This window comes from Phyllostomus hastatus, unplaced genomic scaffold (assembly GCF_019186645.2).
Source record: "Phyllostomus hastatus isolate PE091 unplaced genomic scaffold, TTU_PhHast_1.1 phas_contig_58, whole genome shotgun sequence".
Taxonomy (NCBI): Eukaryota; Metazoa; Chordata; class Mammalia; order Chiroptera; family Phyllostomidae; genus Phyllostomus; species Phyllostomus hastatus.
In genome coordinates, this window is record NW_025333916.1 from 30117559 (window position 1) to 30138021 (window position 20463).

At 37.1% G+C, this 20463-nt stretch overlaps 1 protein-coding gene across 1 annotated transcript in view; it reads right to left on the reverse strand.

Annotated features, from left to right (window-relative positions):
• The window catches only part of ZSWIM6 (zinc finger SWIM-type containing 6), a 185861-nt gene that overhangs the window by 60925 nt on the left and 104473 nt on the right, over positions 1-20463 (reverse strand). The window contains exon 2 of the mRNA XM_045848206.1: positions 7433-7789. Coding sequence (XP_045704162.1) covers positions 7433-7789 — 357 coding nt within the window. The remainder of the gene's footprint in view (positions 1-7432; positions 7790-20463) is intronic.

Genomic DNA, 20463 nt, shown 5'->3' on the forward strand with positions numbered 1-20463 from the left:
GTTGAGAAAAGATTTAAATTTTATTCTTAATTAAATCCTCACTTCAAAGTAGTGACTAATGTTTTCATTTCAATTTACAATTTTGTGGTAGCTGAAACAGACAGATCCCTCAACAACTTCTATTCTCAATGGTCAGCCCATGTAATTCTGCCATGATACAGTGTGGTACCCCCTCCAAGACCTATTTGAAACCACCTTTTTCCTTTACCATGGAGGCTGACAGAAGGAGCCCTGGCATGCTCCAGGCTCTGCTCCCTAAACAAACCACCTTCCCTTCAGCTAAATGCCAAGGAAGTAAAATAAATAATCAGCATAGGGAACTCAAATAGGCCAATGAGGCCAATCAGGGTTTACAGCCCCCCCCCCACCCCATATTATCTTCCTTTCATGTGACTTTATTACTTATCTCAACAAGTACAGAAATAATCATGTATTTTATATGGATAAAAAGCAATAAAGTATGTACATTCTCCAATATTCATTAAAAAATGCAGACTATAAATGGAGTGCGTAACAGGTTAAGTCATTTTCCATTCATTAGCTAATAAATGGTACACAAATATAAATATTTAAAAGGAAGGCTTCGGAAAGTCTCAATTTTACATAATCCAACTCTTTTATTAAAAGAGATCTACAATGTCTGTAGTCTTCAAGAATGGTTTGCTCAGATTATTTTAAAAGATATTTTTAGGTCCTGGCTGGCATGGCTCAGTGGATTGAGTGCTGACCTGTGAACCAACGGGTCACCAATTCAATTCCCAGTCACGGCACATGCCTGGGTTGCAGACCAGACCCCCAGTAGTGGGTGCTCAAGAGGCAACCGCACATTGATGTTTCTCTCCCTTCCCCTCTCTCTAAAAATAAATAAACAAAATCTTTTAAAAAATAAAGTATTTTTAAAAACTGGTTCACAAATATTTTCCTCAACTATCTGTAACTGTCTATGAAGATACATGCCAAATGCCACATCACAAAGATGGTGGTAGAGCTACTCATATTTACTCCTGTAACCCTCCTGACCTTATGAAATAGGCATTCTTTATTGTCTATGTTTTATGAAACAGGCACTCTTCACTGTCCACAATTTACAAATTAGTAAACTGTCAGATAGGTTGTTACGCCTCCCAAAACAGAGCTGGAAATCAAAAGGGCCAGACTGTAACTTAGGCTGTCTAACTTCTAAGCTCTTCAACACTCTGAATAGTCTTTTAGTGGGAGGTATGAGAAACCCAGGTGTGGAGAAGACAGAATAATAAGCTCATCTAGCCAACATGGAGAGACTTAGGGTCAGTTAAAGCAGACTGGGATGATGAGGAAACTGATCACAGCTTGTGGCAATCCTTTGTAAATGATGAAAGTTGGGACAGTGTCAGAGATGACTATAGGATGTAAGAAAAGGCAAGATTTGGAAGCGAAAACAAAAGGAAGAAGAGTAATGGGCTAAAAGTAACTTGGCTGTCTCTGCACCTCCTTAGCAAATTCCTCTAGAGTTAAAGATGTGAATCCTCCAAATTAAGAGACATATGCGTGAGTTCTGATTTTACTTCTCTTTTGGTAAATAAAACATCTATTTTTATGTGAAGGAAAAAATATCACTTGTACATGATTATATATTCCTTCGATTTTATTAAAAAGAAAAAACACATTTAAATTATATTATGAAAACATCAAGTTTCAGTTAAATGTTGAGAGTAAAACTGGCAATTTTTGGAAGAAAATTGGATAGTAATTACAAAATTCAAAATGCATATACCACTTGCTCTGGCATTTCTGCTAAAAATTTCTACTACTATTATTCAAAATTACTTGCATAAATACATACATACATACACACGCAAACAGGCTGGTCTCAGCAGCAATGTATATGATAGGAAAAAATGGAAACAACTTAAAAATCAATCAGTAAGTTAATGGTTAAATACATCTGTATTATGGAATATTACACAAAATTTAAAACAATTAATAGACCTATTTGTACTAACATAAGATATTCACACAATATATCAAGGAAGAGCAAACTGCAAAAAAATGTTTTTTTGAACTGTTTTTAAAAAATACATACACATGTGCATGAAGAAAACTACCTCAAGGAACATAAACCACACTGTCAATAGTGGTTGCCTTGGGGGAGCAAGAGCTATTGGAGACTAAGGGAGGAAGCTATTGGGAGTAGGGAGCCAATGAGGACTTACATGTCTTTTCATGTTCCCATAGTTCTATACTATCATACATTTTTCCAACATGCAGTCTTATTTTTTTAAGTTTCATACTAATGCACTTTGAGACAGCATTTAAAGCAACTTTATTCTCTCCTATAGAATACATTTGCTGATTATATCGACCACCAGCTGTTCATACCTTTGTTTCACCAATTGTCAATGCCAGAATGTTCTACAAGAGAAAAGTATATGCTTGTAATAACTGAATTATCTCCGCAGTATACTTGTAAAAAACGGGTTGCTAATATAAGCCTGATTACAATGAACATGACCATCCACAGGAAAACAAAAGAAAAAAGATGTGGCAAGAGGCCTCAAATGACTCCAACTGTCACTCACTACTTGATTTGGAACATGTGTGTGTGTAAGAATAAATCTCCAAGTTCCTAATAAGAACAAAACAAATTGAAAAACTAAGTGTTACTTTTTTTTAATAGGCACAGATTTCTTGTGCCTATTACTTCTTAAGTATTTTCCTTAGGGAGGCTACCAAGATACACAGGTCACAGTTTTGGCCCCGGTGGAGCTTATAATCAAGTACACATAAGCTACAGAATGAACAAGGAACTGCTGAGTAGGTTTTTGCCTGTCTGGTAATACCTAGGGGAGCCTGAATGGACTGATATATCAGTCCAGATCACATAGGTAATACACAGTGAAGACAATCCTGGACCCTGGACCTCCAGATTAACTTCTCTGTTCTGTCCCCACACCACAATTTATCAATCTATAATAAATCTCCTTTAATAGAATGCATAAAGAACCAAAAAAGGCTGAGATGAATTAACTAAGAGAGTGGGTTAGAACTTGGAAATCAGTAAATTTTTAAATAAGTACTTAGCAGAGACACCAGCCTCTTTTTTAAGAGTATGAAAGCTGGAAAGTTATATTAGAATATAAAATGAAGAGCAAACAATTTCACTTAAAAAATGCAAAACTGTAACTGGCAATCTCCTTGGAGGGCCATGAGCTATATCTTACAGCCTCTATTTACCATACAGCAGCTAATTTAATAACCTAATCAAAATTACATAGAAAATATAAAAACACCATCAAATGTAAAAAAGTATAATGACAAGGACTAAACTATAATGGTGACTAAATCTATATTCCAACTACTTTTGTTGAATCTTTGACTTTGGATAAGTCACTAACCCATTCTTGGTTTCTTCATCTGGAAAAGTGCTGCAATTACAAACTCCCAATGTCTATCTTTAAAGGAAATTGTGAGGAACAATGTGCCTGAAATAGACTTGAAGTTTTTAATTCCTTGGGATAAAATTCTTTTAAAAATATCAAAATAATGAAAAGCAATTTTGAAAAGCATTAGGATAAGTTCACTAGGAAAAAGAAAAACCTACTATCAACATAGTTTGTATTCATTTATAAAATATATTATGACTTTTTCTAAAAAAGAATTTGGATAAGCTAAACCTCATTGTCTTTAAGATACCTACTGAGATGCTCAAATCTAAATCCTATCCTAATATTTATCTAGCAAAGTAAAAATGATGCTTTTCCTTAGAGAAAAATTAACTCTTCCTAACATTCATAATCAAGACATATTTCTTAAAGAAAAAATACACCCACAAAACCATACAAAAAAGTACTGCTTTTAGAAGTGGTTTAAACAATGCTTTATATATAGATGTTTGAAGGCAGGTAGGACCATATAATCAAATAACTGAAAGACATTTTTAATCCCACCCCTACCAAGCCATTAATCTAACAGTTAAAATAAGACCCTCCAGGGAGCAGATTTCCCATTTTGTCAATTAAGGTCATGGCCTGCTTCCTACCTCTCCTTTTTTTCTTTTTTACCACTTGTCACTGGAATGAAGGCAAGGAAGGCAGCTCATGTAATTGGCCCATTTCCAGGCTGGGAGCAAATCTGACAATAAATTAAGTGAAGAGAAAGCTAGCAGGATAAACTGCTCAAGTTCACTGCTCTCGTGAAGCTGTTCTCATACAAACGTTATTTGAAAAATCACATTGAGTCTAAAGCTAACCTGAATTCTGTCCTTGATATTTACTTAAATATATTTTTCTTTCAAGATAATGTTATGTGAACACATCCTGCACCCAAATTTAGTTTACACTGTTTCATGAATCCCACTATTTCAACACAGAAACAGATTTTAAAAGCTTTAAGATAGGAAATGTTGGGGGCTCCTATCCTTCAAAACAAGGAAGACAAATACAGAACAAAAGACTGTTGATGTAGACCTCTGGTTAAACTAAAACTCAGAAAAGAAAGCAACCCTAATAAATTAAGAAAAAAAAAGGAAAAAAAGAGAATGCATGGAAGTTTGAAGAAATGGTATATCCTTACATCCTATTCTTCTGCCTCCACTGAACAACACTGAACAATTTAGCAGGGAGCCACAAAGGGCTTATGAGAAATCTCTAAAATGATTGTTAGCTGGCCTGAATTTTTACAAGGCAACAGGATTGAGACAGATGATATGACAGAGCAACAGGCCTACTTGCAGAAGTCCTTGAGTGCATGTGCTCTGGGTGGGTCCAAGGTACGTCTGTGGCAGAGTTCTTTACAATCCTGTTACTCAACATTGGCAGACTCTACCAAGTAAAATGCTTTACACACCTTAAGTTAGCTACTTTAATAAAGCTGAGCCTGATATGGGGAACATTAGAAGAAATATGGCTATGTGGATTTTCCTATTTAAAAACCATGTTTAAAGTATCTTTTGGCATCAGGAGACTTGTAAAAGAATCCTCACAGCAGCTCTATTCAAAACAAGGTTCATTAACAGTGGAATGGACAAATAAATAGTGTTGTTCTCATACCCAGAATATGCTAGAGTTGTGTTGTCCAACAAGGTAGTCAGTCACTAGCCCCATGTGGCTATTAAGAACCTACAATGTGGCTATAGTGTGATTTGAGATATGCTGTAAATGTAAAACAGACATTAGATTTCAAAGACTTATTAATAAGAAAAAAGGGTAAAATGTATCAATATTTATGTTGAATTGATATTAATATTGTGATATAAATACGAATGGTAAATCAGTATTTTGGATATAGAGATAAATGGAACCTATATTAAAATTAGTTTTACTTGTCTCCTTTTTTTAAGATTTTATTTACTTATTTTTTTAGAGAGGGAATGGAGGGAGAAAGAGAGAGAGACATCAATGTGCAGTTGCTGGGGGTCATGGCCTGCAACCCAAGCATGTACCGACTGGAAATCGAACCTGCGACACTTTGGTTCGCAGTCCATGCTCAATCCACTGAGCTACGCCAGTCAGGATTTACTTGTTTCTTTTAAAATAAGGCTATTAGAATAATTTTAATTATACATGTGGCTCTTATTGTATTTCTATTGGACAGTGCTGAGTGGTCTATTTGTTGGCCTGGGTTTTGGTTTGCTTTCTTAATCTGCACATTACTTTTTGTGCATTTTTCTGTGTTTTATATCTCACAATTTAATAAGTTTTTAAAATTGATCTCCATACCTGGCTGGTGTGGCTCAGTGGACTGAGTGCCAGCCAGTGAACTGAAAGGTTGCCAGTTCAACTCCCAGTCAGGGCATGTGCCTGGGTTGTAGGCCAGGTCCATAGTTGGGGGAGTGCTGGGAGGCATCTGATCCATGTTTCTCTCTCTGTTTTCCTCCCTTCCCTCTCTCTAAAAATAAATGAATGAATGGAAGGAATGGAAGGAAGGGAGGAAGGGAGGGAGGGAGGGGAAAAGAAAGAAAAGAAAGAAAGAAATCATCTCCAGACTTGCTCTCCCCCTTGGGAGCATGCTGACTCCTTTCCCTTCTCCCTTTCCTTCCCCCACAGGAGGCCTCTCCTAAACTCTAAGGGACCCTATGAACTTGCAACCAGAGGAGGAATGGGCAGCAGCACCTTGTCCTGGTTGAACTCCTGATCTTGTCCCCAAGCCCCCCTTTCTCTGACTCTCCAGTGAGTTGACAGCAGCCCCGCCCTGGCTCACTCCTTTCCTATGAGGTTTCTAGACAGCCAAAGTGCCCAGCTAGGCTCTCTCCTGTTCTTCTATCCTAAGCCCTTCCTTATTTCACTAGCCCCAGCCTAAAAAGAGAAGGAAAAGAAATAATCTCCAACTGCTTTTCTTCAACATTTGTATTTGCTATACTAACAAATGAACTTGAAGAAAACCTAAAACAATAGGGATGAGTACTGACTGGCCCTGTATCCCAAATCAATACAATTAAAAGAAAGTAAAAACGTTAGGCCCCTGAGCTGCCTGGTCAAGATTGTCACATTCTTCAACATACTTTTAAAAATTAAAAAAATTATGTCTAAATGTTTTAAAAACACAGTAACCTATAATTTAACAATATTATTTATCCTATATTAATGTCCTATATGAAATAGGTGATACATCTATCTCTGAAATGTTGCACATATATTCTTGTGAGTCAATATATTTGCAATGCGTAGTTGATGAATGTGTTTACAAATAAATGAGATAATGTATGAAAGATTTAGAAGAAAAACTTTAGGGATTTCTTATACACAATAGCCATATTCTAATCTCTTTAAACAAGCTGTAATTTTTCTAAGAATAATTTTTCTTTTTTAAGCATTTACTTATTTTAAATTTCTAAAAATGTATTTATTGATATCAGAGAGAGAGACACACACACATAGACACACCAACAGACAGATGTTGCTCTGTCATTCAGCCCATTCACACACCCACTGGTTGTGTCCTCCATGTGCCCTGACCGAGGATTGAACCCGCAACCTTCATGTATAGGGACAATGCCCTAGCCAACTGAGTGTGCTGGCCTAGCCTAGAATAGTTTATTTTCTTAATTTGAGTCATGCTGTCACAAACTTCCTGCCTTGGAAAATAATTTTTAAAGAAAAATTTTTAAAAATTCCGATTATGCACAAGCCAGTTTACTGATAACAGCTGACATGGGTGAGTTAACTGACAAAGTACTTCCCGTACATGATAAAATTTTACCAAATATAAAAGTATAAGAGACAAGCTTTAACAAATGAGAGCTTTTTCTAAGCATGAAAGGCATGGTAGCTAGAATGCATGCAGCAGTTCTTAAGAAATGTTTTTGAATATAAAACAAAACTTAGTATTCCCTCAGCTACCTAAGAGCAATGCTAATGACCTGACTCATATTTAATTTATTTTTATGAAGAGTTAAACTTATAAACAAAAAAGAATCCAGAAGAAATCTATAGAATGAGTGAATGTCTATACTCACCATGAACTTGGTTAATTTCTGAATTCTGGGATAAAATTTCATCTGCTAATTTTTGAGCAGTTGGCAAAACTTCCGTGTGATGTACTGTGATCAAATACTGTACAAACTTTTGTAGTTGGTCTCTGTTCATTTGAAAGAGTGTCTCTGAAATGGGAAGATGCAATTTGACCTGATCTGGCTTGCGGATGCGGTATAAAGACAGTGCCACAACATGGGCACAATAAAATATGTCTTTGTTTCCACAGCTGCAGGTCACTGAGGTAATCTTGCAACGATCAAAGCTGATGGCCACGTTGCAAACAGTTTCTGGCTCCGATTGTATTGCAGGTTCTGTCACTGTGCCACTCAAGTGGAAACCTAAATGAAAGAAAGAGAGGAGAGAGTTTAGCCTCTGCATTCAAATGCTATGAAATATTCTAATTCTTTGAAATGTGCAGTACTTGACAGCACCAAGAAAAAATTTGACAGCTTTTATTTTCAAGTAAAAACATTCAGAGCACTCAAACCCCGCCCCACACCCTACAGCTAAAAACAAACAAAAAAAATGGTATTCAACAGACATCTGAAGTATTTTACAGAGCTGTATGAAAACACTTACTGCATATAGCACCACCATTCCTATAGGAAATTGTCGGACTCCAACACTAATAAGCCATCATTACTAGGCAGCCACTAGTCTCCTCCAATGAACTCTAACGCCACGGGGGTCTCCCTCTCACAAACATTGACCAGAAAAAAGTTTTAATTAATAATACTTTCTTTAGCATATATAATATATCCCCAACAAAGCAACATGGTTGAGCAGTGTCTGCCGACAGAACTGCAAAGCCTACCAACTCTCATGTATACCACAACTATTTTCTTTCATACTATAGAGTTAAAGCTGGCACAGATGTAGGCTGTTCAACATTCACATGCACGGGCACACAAAAATCACCAAGTGACAATTGGCCTTAGAGGCCTCACAGCTTCAACTGAGAACCACACAGGGATCCTACACAATCTCCCTGACTGATGGCCTTGTGGGCACTGCTAATAACGGTCCAAAGATGACACACTCACCCCACACAGACAACAATTCTTCGGAAAGCACGAGCTACAGCACACAGCCAACAAAAAACTGCCTTCTACCACCACCGTCACCAGTCAGTCCTGGCCTCTTGGGCCAGGGGACAAATCCTCCTCACAGCTCTTCCCTAAATGTACCTGGAAGGTTATCCTGCATTTTGGGGCACACCCACTTCAATTTCAGTTCCAGCTTCCCTCCCTGAAAGCCAATTTCAGAGCCCATGGATACACTTTAAGGGGATCTGTTTGGGAACCTTCAGGACACATTACCTAAAAATTTCCAGTGCCTGACAGAAACCTGAAGCTACAAGCCTTTGGCTTGCTCTCAGCCTTCCACTACATACACTACTTGAATAAAGTTCATCAAGTTCACCACTGTTTCTTCAGATTCCCCTTCATTCACAAAGGACCTTCAAACCATGTGGGAACTCTGCGAAGCTGCAGAAATATGGGATGGAAATAATGGCTAGATGACACCTGGGGTTCAAATGGGGGGCATCTGAACCCCACCTATTGTCTTCTTCTTCGAAGGAGGGTAATCAGGCTAGAGAGTTGGAAGAAACACTATTCAACTTATGAAAGATCTTTCACAGTAATATAATTTGATCTTGATAATTCATATTAACATTTTGTGGGAAAAGTGCTATAATAATTGTTACCAAATTAATCAATTTTAAAAGTATTCCCTAAGAACAAGTTACTAGTGTTTCTTTACAATGAGAAATTTTGAGAATTGTAATATGATAGAAAACCTCTGCTTTTCTTCCTTCTTTTTTTAAAACTCTAGTATTTTTTATTTTTTTATTTATTGATTTTAGAGAGAGGAAGAGAGAAAGAGTAAGAGAGAAACATCAATTTGTTGTTCTACTTATTTATGCATTCATTGGATGATTCTTGTATGTGTCCTCTTAACTGGGTATCAAACATGCAACCTCTGCATATCAGGACAATGCTCTAAAGAACTGGGCAACCCAGGGCTTAGGCCTTAGGTTTTCCTCCAGAGTTTCAGAATGAATATTCCAGTCTCCTTTAGTTCCTTTAGTCAAGAAGGTTTTTTGAAAAACCACAATTAAAGAAAAGATATATAGCAAATATATAAAAAATTTCAAATGTATGAGGAAAAGTCACTAAAAAGTAAATACCCAAGAAAATTTAAAAAATTAAGAATAAGGGCAGTCTTGTCTTACTATGTACCAGATGTACTGTACATCTACAATAACTAAAAATACATGGGATAAGCACAGATTAAGACAAAAAAAAAATCAATGGATCATAAAAGAGTCCAGAAAATTCCCAAGGACATATACTGTACATTTCAATCTGTTTTCTACCTGTCACATATATATGTGTACAATGAAACCAGTTATTACTGTAGGAAAACAGTTATTATAAACTGCCCATTTATAAAACTGATCTCTCTCAGGTTAACACTATCATGTCTCTTCTTGATTGCCAAGTCAACATCTTTGCCTCTCCATGAAAGTGACATTGGAGAACTTCCCCGACCACACAAAGGCAAAGCCAAGACAATTGAGGATCCAAGAGTTCAACTAGTTAGTATTTAAACAGTCATTAAGGCTATAACATAATAGGTACTTTCAGTACCTATTTAACTACCAAAAAAGAGGCCCTTAGGAAAACTGATGAAGTCCTCAAAATGTTCTGCAAAAATTATTTCTTCATTCATGTGATCTGTACAAGAAAGAAGGAAGTATACTGAATTTGATACTACATACAATTTATTATCCAATTTCATTACATTAAGCATTTACTACCATCGTAAAATTTCTTAAAGAGCAAAGCAAACTATAAAATATTTTGACTGCCAAACAGTTTAAGAAATATATGAGGACACAAATAAACATATACATGTCTTACAGAGTAACACTTCATTAATCTGATATCATCAAACATTAAGGAGTTTCATTAATATTCATTTTCCAAGTAATTCTAGATTATCTTTCATGTACCCAAGCTCCTTTAAGGATTCCAACCATTTTTTAGAAATATTTCTGTGTTGTATGTTCTACCCTGCTGCCCTACTTAGCTGACCATTTAGGGCAGCAGTGTCAAACTCATTTTTACCAGGGGCCACATCAGCCTCATGGTTGCCTTCAAGGGCCAAATGTAATTTTAGGACTGTATAAATGTAACTACTTCTTAACTAGGGGCAAGGAGCTCTACATTTGGCCCTTTGAAAGCAACCACAAGGCTGATGCAGCCCCAGTGCAAATGAGTTTGACACCCCTGATTGAGGGTGGTAACCAAGTGAGTGAAGCAGTGCTCCCTGTAACAGACAACTACAGGTGGCAGTAATCTCTATGTAGGCCTTTTTGTTACTCTTCTTCATTGTCAGCTATCACAATGGCTCTTCTCCTATACTGCTAGCCTTTTTCATAGCAAATGCTTTACCCCTAGGTCAGCTGCATCTCTAATTTGACTAGCTTTGTGACAGGGATTTAAAACTTAGACCTATTTGTGTTTTTTTTTTTTTTGAAGGGGGACGTGTCCCCCTTACTTTTAGGATGGGGTAACTGATGTTGCTAGAGATGAAAGCTTTATTTTAAATATAGGAAAAATACATACAGACTTAAAGGACAGCTGGTATGTTACTTTTTAAGACTATGAAATATTGAGTCAGTATATAGTAATTCCATTAAGCCTCACTTCAGGATGGTATAATCATGTATTTTGGCTTCTGCAATTTGAGAAACTTTTTGAAATTCCACGAATTCACTCTCTGTGGGTCCCAACTCATACCAGAGCACACACAGGAGAACCAAGGAGAATATTTCTCCTTCAACAACCCCTAAAGGGCTGGAAGACATCTTTCCCCTACACCCTACTCTCCATCACCACCTAGTCTTATCTCCTTGGTACCAGGTGACTTGAAACATCATAATGTTCCTGAGCAAGGATTTAGTCTTTCTGGCATTCTGACAAACAATGATGATCAGCTGTTTTAGGCAAAATCTCCTCTGGGATAGTTAGGTGTTGTATATGACAGAAGTGAGGACATAAAAAGAGGCAATCTTCCACTCTATGATAAAACATGGATAATTAACTATTTTCAAAGAACTGAAGAAATTATCTAAACCTTTTCTTATAAAATAATTATTTGACTTTACAAAATATAATGTCAAAGATAGTTAATCCTGTGAGCACAAATTATTTCACCATGTCACCACAGAGCCCAATAAAACTTTATATTCACATTATCAATCTGTGGGAACTCAAGAAAAATGAAAGACACCAAGGCACAACACCAGACAGGCTCTGGTAATAGACTTTGACTGGGTTCAGGTTCTGTCACGTAAAATACTGAGTGTTCTGGACATACTATTATTTCACATCTCCGAGTCTTGCTCTATTTGTGTGCAAAATGTGGCTAGAAATACCTCTTAGGGTTGTTCTGGGATTAAAATAAAATAACATATGTAAAGCACCTGGCACATAGTAAAAGTGCTCATTAAATTTTATTTCGCTTTCCTTCCCTTCCCAGCTGGAGAAGCAGGGGAGGGGTATTGGGTAAATTCCCTTTATCCATAGCACTTTATTTTTCTATGCTACTGGAATTGTGGGGAAGAGGGTCTCACTCGTGAGGTGACTTGGGAAATAAGTGTGACCACAGAGAACGTCTGCAGGGAGAAGTGTGGCACGGAAAGGATAACTGGTGTTTGCTGTAAAACCGAAAGACGTTTGTCAGTTACACCTCTGTTCACTACAGCTCTTTCCCAATTTTCAGAGTAAGTTCTGCCAACACAGAAATAGTTAATTTGTTTGAAGTGTTACTTTCATACACAGGTAAACCAGAAAATGTAAGAGACTTTTTTTTTTTTTTAGTAACCATTTGTTATTTCTAAAGTGCTAAAATGTAAGATTCTCAAAGTGTGGTCCAGGGACACCCAAAGATCCCTGAGACCCTTTCAGGGTGTCTACAAGATCAAACTTGTTTTTCACAATTATACCTAGACATTATTGACCTTTTAAACTCTCTCTCATGAGTGTACATTTAGTAAGCAAAAGGACTGTGGGGTCCTCAATAATTAAGAGTGAGATCAGCCCTGGCTGGTATAGCTCAGTGGATTGAGCCTGTGAACCAATGGGTCACCCGTTCTATTCCCAGTCAGGGCACATGCCTGGGTTGCAGGCCAGGTCCCCTAGTTTGGGGCATGTGAGAGGCAACCACACATTGATGTTTCTCTCCCTCTCTTTCTCCTTCCCTTCCCCTCTCTAAAAATAAATAAAATCTTTAAAAAACAAAAAAAACCCTACTACAAAAAAAGTGAGATCAGAAAGATGAAGAACTGCTATTTATAATGCACTGCTAAGAAAGGGAAGAAATAGCTGCACCTTGCTGAATCACCTTTGAAATGACATTATTTGCACTTGGATCTTACAGTAGGTCAGGAGTTAATAAGACTCAGCAAAGAAACGCTGAAGGGGCAAATTTCTCACACGCAGCACATGCTCAAATCATCTACATTAATGAGAATTAATTAAGGTTTCTGGAAAGCAAATATTTGTTTCTTCACTGATATTTTGAAATAAGCTTTCCTTGAAAGCTGATTTTCCATATCCAAGCTTAAATTTTAGCTGCATTTTAAAGAGACCTGTATCAGACTGGATATTGTTTTTAAAATACATAAAGAATTTCTAAAGTTGGTCATTTTGTGCATATATGTATATGTGCTCAGTTAACTGAAAAATGGTTACAAACTCAAAGCATAAGAAAATGTTTAGGATTAAAATAAACTGGTAGACATAAAATAAATATACAGTAAAAACTACTGCTTTCAGGACACATTCCTTTCAGGAAAATATGCGTCCTGTGCATGAGGCACTCAAGTAACATATTCTTTGTTGAAAAAGAATTTAACAGAAGCACTGGTGTAGTACCTACACAAATATATATCTTACCCTTTTCCTAAATAAAAAGAACCCCGAGGGAAATTAAAGGCAGAAACTAAGGCAATGTAATGTTATGGCTGAAAGGGTGGCAAGGGTTGAGAGGTTTTTTTTGTTTTTTTTTTTTTTTAAAGCTAAGTCTAAAAAATGCAAAAGTGTTAATATTAACACTCTCGTAACAAAGTATATTCATTGGTAAACTAAACCCACTATAATGGCTAAATGTACAGTAACTACTACCTGATCTGTGTCCCTGCTAAAACAGATGAGTTAATCATTGATCCTCCAAAACGTAACTTTTACTTTTCCTAACTCTGAGAACTACAGCACACAAAATCCAATTCATTGTGCTGCAATCATTAATTTAAAAGAACTGTTTTAATTAAAATTGTGCTTAATTCGCAGTACTGACATGTTAAGGGTCCAAGATGGAGGCGATAAACTCAACTCAAAAACCAACTTGTCTAAAATATGATATTCCCTTCCCAACTACATAATTTTCTCAAAAGGAAATCCTAAATTAAAGAGACTGCATCCTGTGAGCTGGTTAATTAAATCCTCTAGCCTTAATTTCTAATACAAAGCTTAAACAGCTTATAGAAAGACATTAGGAGATTTTGCTGGCAATCATTAATGAAGTGGTTTCTGTCTTTCAGAAAATTATTTTTTAAAGGAAAAGCTTTAAGTCTACCTTAAAAATGCCTGTTTGGAATAGAATCAGGCATTCTTCTCCTACACTTCATTAATATTTGAGAGAAAGACAACGCAAATTAATGCAAAGACCAGACTGTAAACCACAGCACACCATATAAACAACATAAAAATTTACGGAGCATGCACTGGATGGGCCCGACTGAGAGTTCCCAGCGGCATTCTACTCAGTATTGGTTTTGTTCTCGTTAATGTAGATTCTTGCACCATTTCATATGAGGATCTGTATGATCAGAGTTACTGTTAGATATGAATGGTATTAGATGGTTACTTAAAATTATTTCTGAAAAAAGACATTTATCCACTAATTTCGCTATCTGCAATGAACACCTAGAAGGAGCACTAAAGTTTAAATGGCATGTGCTAGATTTTGTTTTTAATCATATCACTTCATTTCATCCCAAATTCTAAAGTACTAAGGGTTCCCCACCACTACTACCATTGCCATCAAGTAATTTTCTAGAACTGAGGGAAACAACCGCTGTCCAATTTCAGATTTTGAGGGAGCAGACAGGGAAGTAATAAACAAGTTAGGAAGAATTTGAGTTACTTTAACAGCTATAAAAGCTGAAAAGTTGCTTAAGAAATTAAATTATTTGCCCAATCTTTTAAATTCCACATTATTCCACTTTCTATGATGCCAACATTTTCTAATACAAGCAAAGTAGTTCCCAGTCCTCTGTTCTTTTCAAAAGGACAGACCAATGTGCCTCCACCCGCTCTGGTGTCTGGATAGCCCCAATGCTGCCCCTTCAGTACTTGCTCTCTTTCTTCCCTCCCTGCCTTGGCCTTTCACCTGGGTCCCTAACTTCTGAAGTGCAGATTAAGTTTATTAGAGCCCTGTGGTGACCAAACACCAACTCTCAGCAGCACCTCTACACACCTTTGTCTTACTTCCCAGAGCCCAGGTCTCATTTGGGGATGGGAGGGAGTAGAAAAAAATCCCTTTTATCAGTTTATTTCTTGTTGTTGCTTACAGCAAAACAACCTTCAGAAATGCTTGGCTGTTTGGTTTTGGTTTAGGTGAAGGAGAAACTCTGGAGACTTAATTCTGTTCACCAGAACCAAGAGATAAGGAGAAAAGTATGTTCAGACTGGGAAGGGAGAACGCAAACCTCAGTAGTCAAATTCTGCCACTCATACTCTAGAGTTCTAGCCTGACCCCTCAATAGGAGCCCCCACATTCTGGCCCTAATGGATTCCTAAAGCCTTACCCCATTCCCAAGCTTTAACAGACTTAATTCTGCAAAGTGGGCATCACTCTCCCCTTTTTACAGGTGTTCTAGGAGAGGGGGTAGAACACCTCTGGATTAAGTAGGCCTCTGAAGAACTGGAAGGAACATGGGTTTTCTAAAATCCAAATGATAAATCTGTACGAATAAATCTTTCCACAACAACATATAAATGATTTTAAAGGATAAGGCAAATGAACAAATCTAGACACTTTAGTAAACACTGCTAATTTTTAGGACCCTTGAAGGAAAGGTACCTTTTATTTCTGTAACCCAAGGATCCAGCACAGCCCTTGGAATAACAGGTCAGGCTCTTGTAAACTATGTCAAATGAAGGAACTCATGGCTTCTTCCAAGCAATGCTGCCCTGCACTGTCGGAGTCACAAGTGACTCAATGTTTTGGCTTCAAGCCCAGGATACGTTAAAATTAACTAAAAACCATGTCTATGAGTCCAATCCTCTCTCATGAGTTAAGCTGGAAGCAAAGGACTGTGACACCATAGGAGATGGCAGAGGTCTGTAGCATCATTGTCACAGAGGACTGTCCTGGAGGAAACACTCAAGAAGCACTTGTTACATGGAAGAACATACATACAAACCCCTTTTATGTTCTTGGTATGTGGAACATACCGACTTGCTCTTCTCAGACTGGACTGTGCATCATCAGAAGCACCGGGAGAGATTGTTACAACAGATTGCTGGGCCCTGTGCCATCATCCCAAGTGATACTGTGGCTGCTGGTCCAGGGACCACTGACCTAGGGATTAGTATTACAGCCTTAACAAGGTTTTTCCAGTCAAAATATTCTCAACTAACCACAGTAAATAGAATAGTAAAGACTATATAACTTGTGATAGAAAGAATATATACAATTTCTAGCTTATGTTATATAACCTAAATGCTCCCTTTCCCATTGCAGAAAGTTAGGAATGGTAAGTTAAACTGGTCTGAGCATTAAGAAAAAAAAATGACTGGGTGGGCTGGAATGGGAGTAAAGGACAGAAAAATGTACTTGAACAATGATTAAAATAAAATTTTAAAAAATTTTATAGTAACAAAAATATATTACTAAGTAAAACCTTCATTAAAAATCTAAATTAAAATATTTAAAAATGATTAATCAGAAAGTATTTACAAAGAGATTAGTTTATGAGCCCCATAGGATTCCTCATTGAGGATTTTTTGTGTATTCAAAATGACTCAATTAATAAAAAAATAAATATATTGGCAACAATTTTAGTAACACTCTTTTTTGCCGTAGGCGAAGTATATCCTATAAGAAAGTCAGAGGCAACAGAATATGTAGGATAATACAAGGAGGTTGCATTTTAGAATTAAAACAAGATCGGCTTTCCTTCTAACTCCAACACGCATCTCAGTTCAATGACCGTAGGCAAGTAACTCAGCCTCAATTTCAGTATCTATAAAAAGGAATTAATAATACCTATCTTGCAGGACGGCCCCTAGGATTAGAATACAATGTATGTAAACCACAAGAACTTCTTTTATGGAATGCATGCTATCATCATTACTGTGTAATAAATGCCCTGGCTGGTGTGGCTCAGTGGACTGAGTGTTGACCTGCAAACCAAAGAGTTGCAGGTTTGATTCCCAGTCAGGGCACATGCCTGGACTGTGGGCCAGGTCCTCAGTAGGGGGCACGGGAGAGGCAACCACACACTTATGTTTCTTCCCCTCTCTAAAAATAAATAATTAAATAATCTTAAAAAGAAAAGAAAGAAATACCATATGCTCTTGGAAGTTTGGCGTTTCCAACAAGTGCACTAAAACCCTACCCTGTTAGCATGAGTACACACGCCGTTAGAGATGCCAAACTCCCGAGAGCATGCTAGCATTTCTATTACAATAATGGACAAGGGTTTCTTGTTGCTATCATTATATTCTAATATATTCATACTCCCAAATTAATGGAACTACTATCACTTTTTCATTTGTTCCTAATTTACATAGCACATTCCTAAAATGTGATTTGATTCAAAACAGAAAAGACAGGGTCTTAGAAGACTTAATTTTGTCTCAAAATAACTTCTAGTTTCAATAAGCAACAATTTTTCACTCCTCACTTTGATGATCTTGCTACTAAAATGTAAAACACCTTTTTTATCCCTAACGTTTGCCTTCCATGACAAGGTATGTAGAATTATTTTTACAGCCTAAGTCCATCTTGTTGCTGAGCAGGAGACTAATTGAAAGTTGGATGTGCCATCAAGGAAACTTGCAGTTCTTGTGGAAAGAGAAATGCCCCCAGTTTTTCGTTTTCAGTAATTTATGGCCTGACAGGCAGAGTGAAGTCAGAATTGCTGCTCTCCTAGAAGAATGCCGAGGATGCCAAGGAACGCTAGCTGTAGGGCTGTAGGTATCATTATCTCTTGTCTGTGACATCCAGCTGAGAAGCAAATCCTTCCTGCTGTGTGTCTTTAAGGTCAGTGAGATAGACATATACCTTGGTTATGTGGCACATCCCCCCCACCCCCCGTAAATAATGGTGAGAAAAGAGAAGCAGAGATAAGTGATCTGTTCAAAATACGGATGAAACTTAGTAAGACATTCCCCACCCATACTTTGGAGCAGTGTGATTACAGGTGACTTTTTTTTCCCCTTATTTTGGTTGGTGTGGGGAAGTGTTTTGTTTTTTTTTTCCCCCTAAAATTTCTACAATGAATACAAATTGCTTAAAGAAAAAAGTGCAGTGCTCAAATCTTGAGTGAAGACCTTACCACATAAATGATGTTCAGCACACGTTCTGAGAGCTTGGCAATAACCATACACCAAGTGCAAGCACTGATGTCATTAATGTGGTCACTGCACTACTAACCTGCCCGACCTACTCTGGCAAAAGGACATTTCCAGGCTCTCCTTAACCTATGCATGCTCAGGCCTCCTTAAGGCTCCAGCCACACTCCAGAGAAAGAGAGGAAGTATAGCACTCAAAGTAAGGCAAGGCAGAGAGAGACTGGGCAACCTGTTCTGATTTCACCATTACTATCTATTTCCTGTTTCTTCTTTTCCCCTGTATTAAGTAAGGGGAATAGATTGTATTAGATGATTTCTAAAAAATTATGGCAGTATGCAGCAGTAATGGAGAGCTACCCACGGCAAGATAAAGAATGGTAGTTACCACACTGACTCACACAAGACCTCTGACCTGCCACAGATGCTACAAAGTTGAAGAAATGGTCATTTCAATCACTTGGAAGCTATGGCTCAGGGAAGGGAACAGAAAAAGGATAAAGGCTGCTGCAGTTGCAGTCATGTGTCTGTCACTGGCATGTGGAAAAAATTTTTCATAGCTTTCAAATTCAATATAAAAGGTAAATATTTAATTTCTATCAACATAATCTTTAACCATCTATCTATAACTGAGATTCTTAAGGCTTGATATCCTTTTGCTGTGTCCTAAATCTAAGTTAAAAATCTCAGATAAATATAGGTACAGGTACATGCAAAATGTGTAATATCTAGAATAACATGGAAACATAAAAGAAAGTCCATTATAAATGAAATGAAACAAATGAATCGGATCATTTTGTCTGCTTCACTATTCAAAAAAGGCTGTATTCATTCCCTTACCATCCACTAAGTATTATAAACATGAGCTTATACTACCCAACAACCACTTCCCTAATCCTCTAACTTGGTAAAAGGCAATGAACAAGTCTCCAGGGAAGCATCCATGAATAGCACAAGGGTTCCAGTTCTGAGAAGTCTGGTTGGATTACTGGGCAACTGATAGCTAAGAAGTCAGATCAGAGTTGGATTCAGAAGTAAATAAGAGAAACAGTACAGGCCGCATTTCCCAAACTGTGTTCTATGTATGTTAACAGATACTCATCTAAGAGTGGGAAGTCTCTTAAGGTCATGTAAGTTTGGATTAAGTTGCACCTAGCACCACCCTTTTGGAAATTTTGAATGAACATCAGAATGGTACATACAGAACTCAAAGAACTCATACAGTAAAGGGACTCCTGTTGAACTTTATTTATTAGAAGTTTAAAGGATGGTAGAAAAAGGTAAAAGGTCTAGAACAGCTAAAGAAAATGCAGTTCAAGATGAGTAGCAGGGTTGCTAAACAGAATGAAAAGCTCAACTGAGAGTTTAGAAATCACAAATCATCATGAGTCAAATGACAGGAGGCTTTTGTGACTTTTCTCCAGGAGTTTAAGCCCACCTGGACATGTGTGGTTTAAAAGCTGGAGATACCTCATCATCAATGTCCTCCATTTACAGTTAAAGAACCCAGTATTAATTGTTGTAGGAAGTCAATTTTCTTAAAATGCAATCCAAAAGAAAACACACAATGTTGCCATTTACACAATTACAGTTAGAAGGTCACCTGGCATTCAGTTAACTAAAAATAACTTAATATTTGATTCACCAGATTACCACATATTATTTCCCCATAAAGTTCAAAGAAAGGTGTTTATGATATTTTACCTCCAAATCCTCAAAACATGAATGGCAAGGCTCAAATACCTCTTTGCAAGTCTAACATGCAAATCCTGTACGAGAGTTTATCCCACAATACACAGAGAGAGATGGCCTCTGCTGCCCTATTAAAAAAAAGACTGCTCAGGTCCTAACAGCACTGAGAAGTACCTGGAACAGTGCCTGGTATATGATACATGCTCAGTATTTATTAAGTGGATGAAAAAATGAATAAAAACATAAACATTTTATTCAGTTGAGCACTTAAATGAAATCTGAACACTCTACTAAGTTGCTCTAGTGTAAGAAACTGCAAGACATGATATATGTGCCCTAACCAGGAAGTGTATGTAAAGGAGCAGTGAGAAACTCTTACTGATGATAATAACCCTGTCTAAGTGTGAATTTTTCAAAATCTCACAAACGTGCCACTAATAATAAACACTGCATTAAATAACAACTTGGTTTTATAATATTCATTTCTTCTGAAAGCAGTGTTTATAATGTTAAATGAACAGATATGTTCCATTTTAGCCTAGGAGAGCATTTCTGTTGGATGTGATGATGGTAACATATGGAAAAAATAAAAAAGAAATACACGTCTTGAGCCAGGACTCTAACCACAATTTGTCTTTTTAATATCAAATAACTTAAATAAAGCTGTC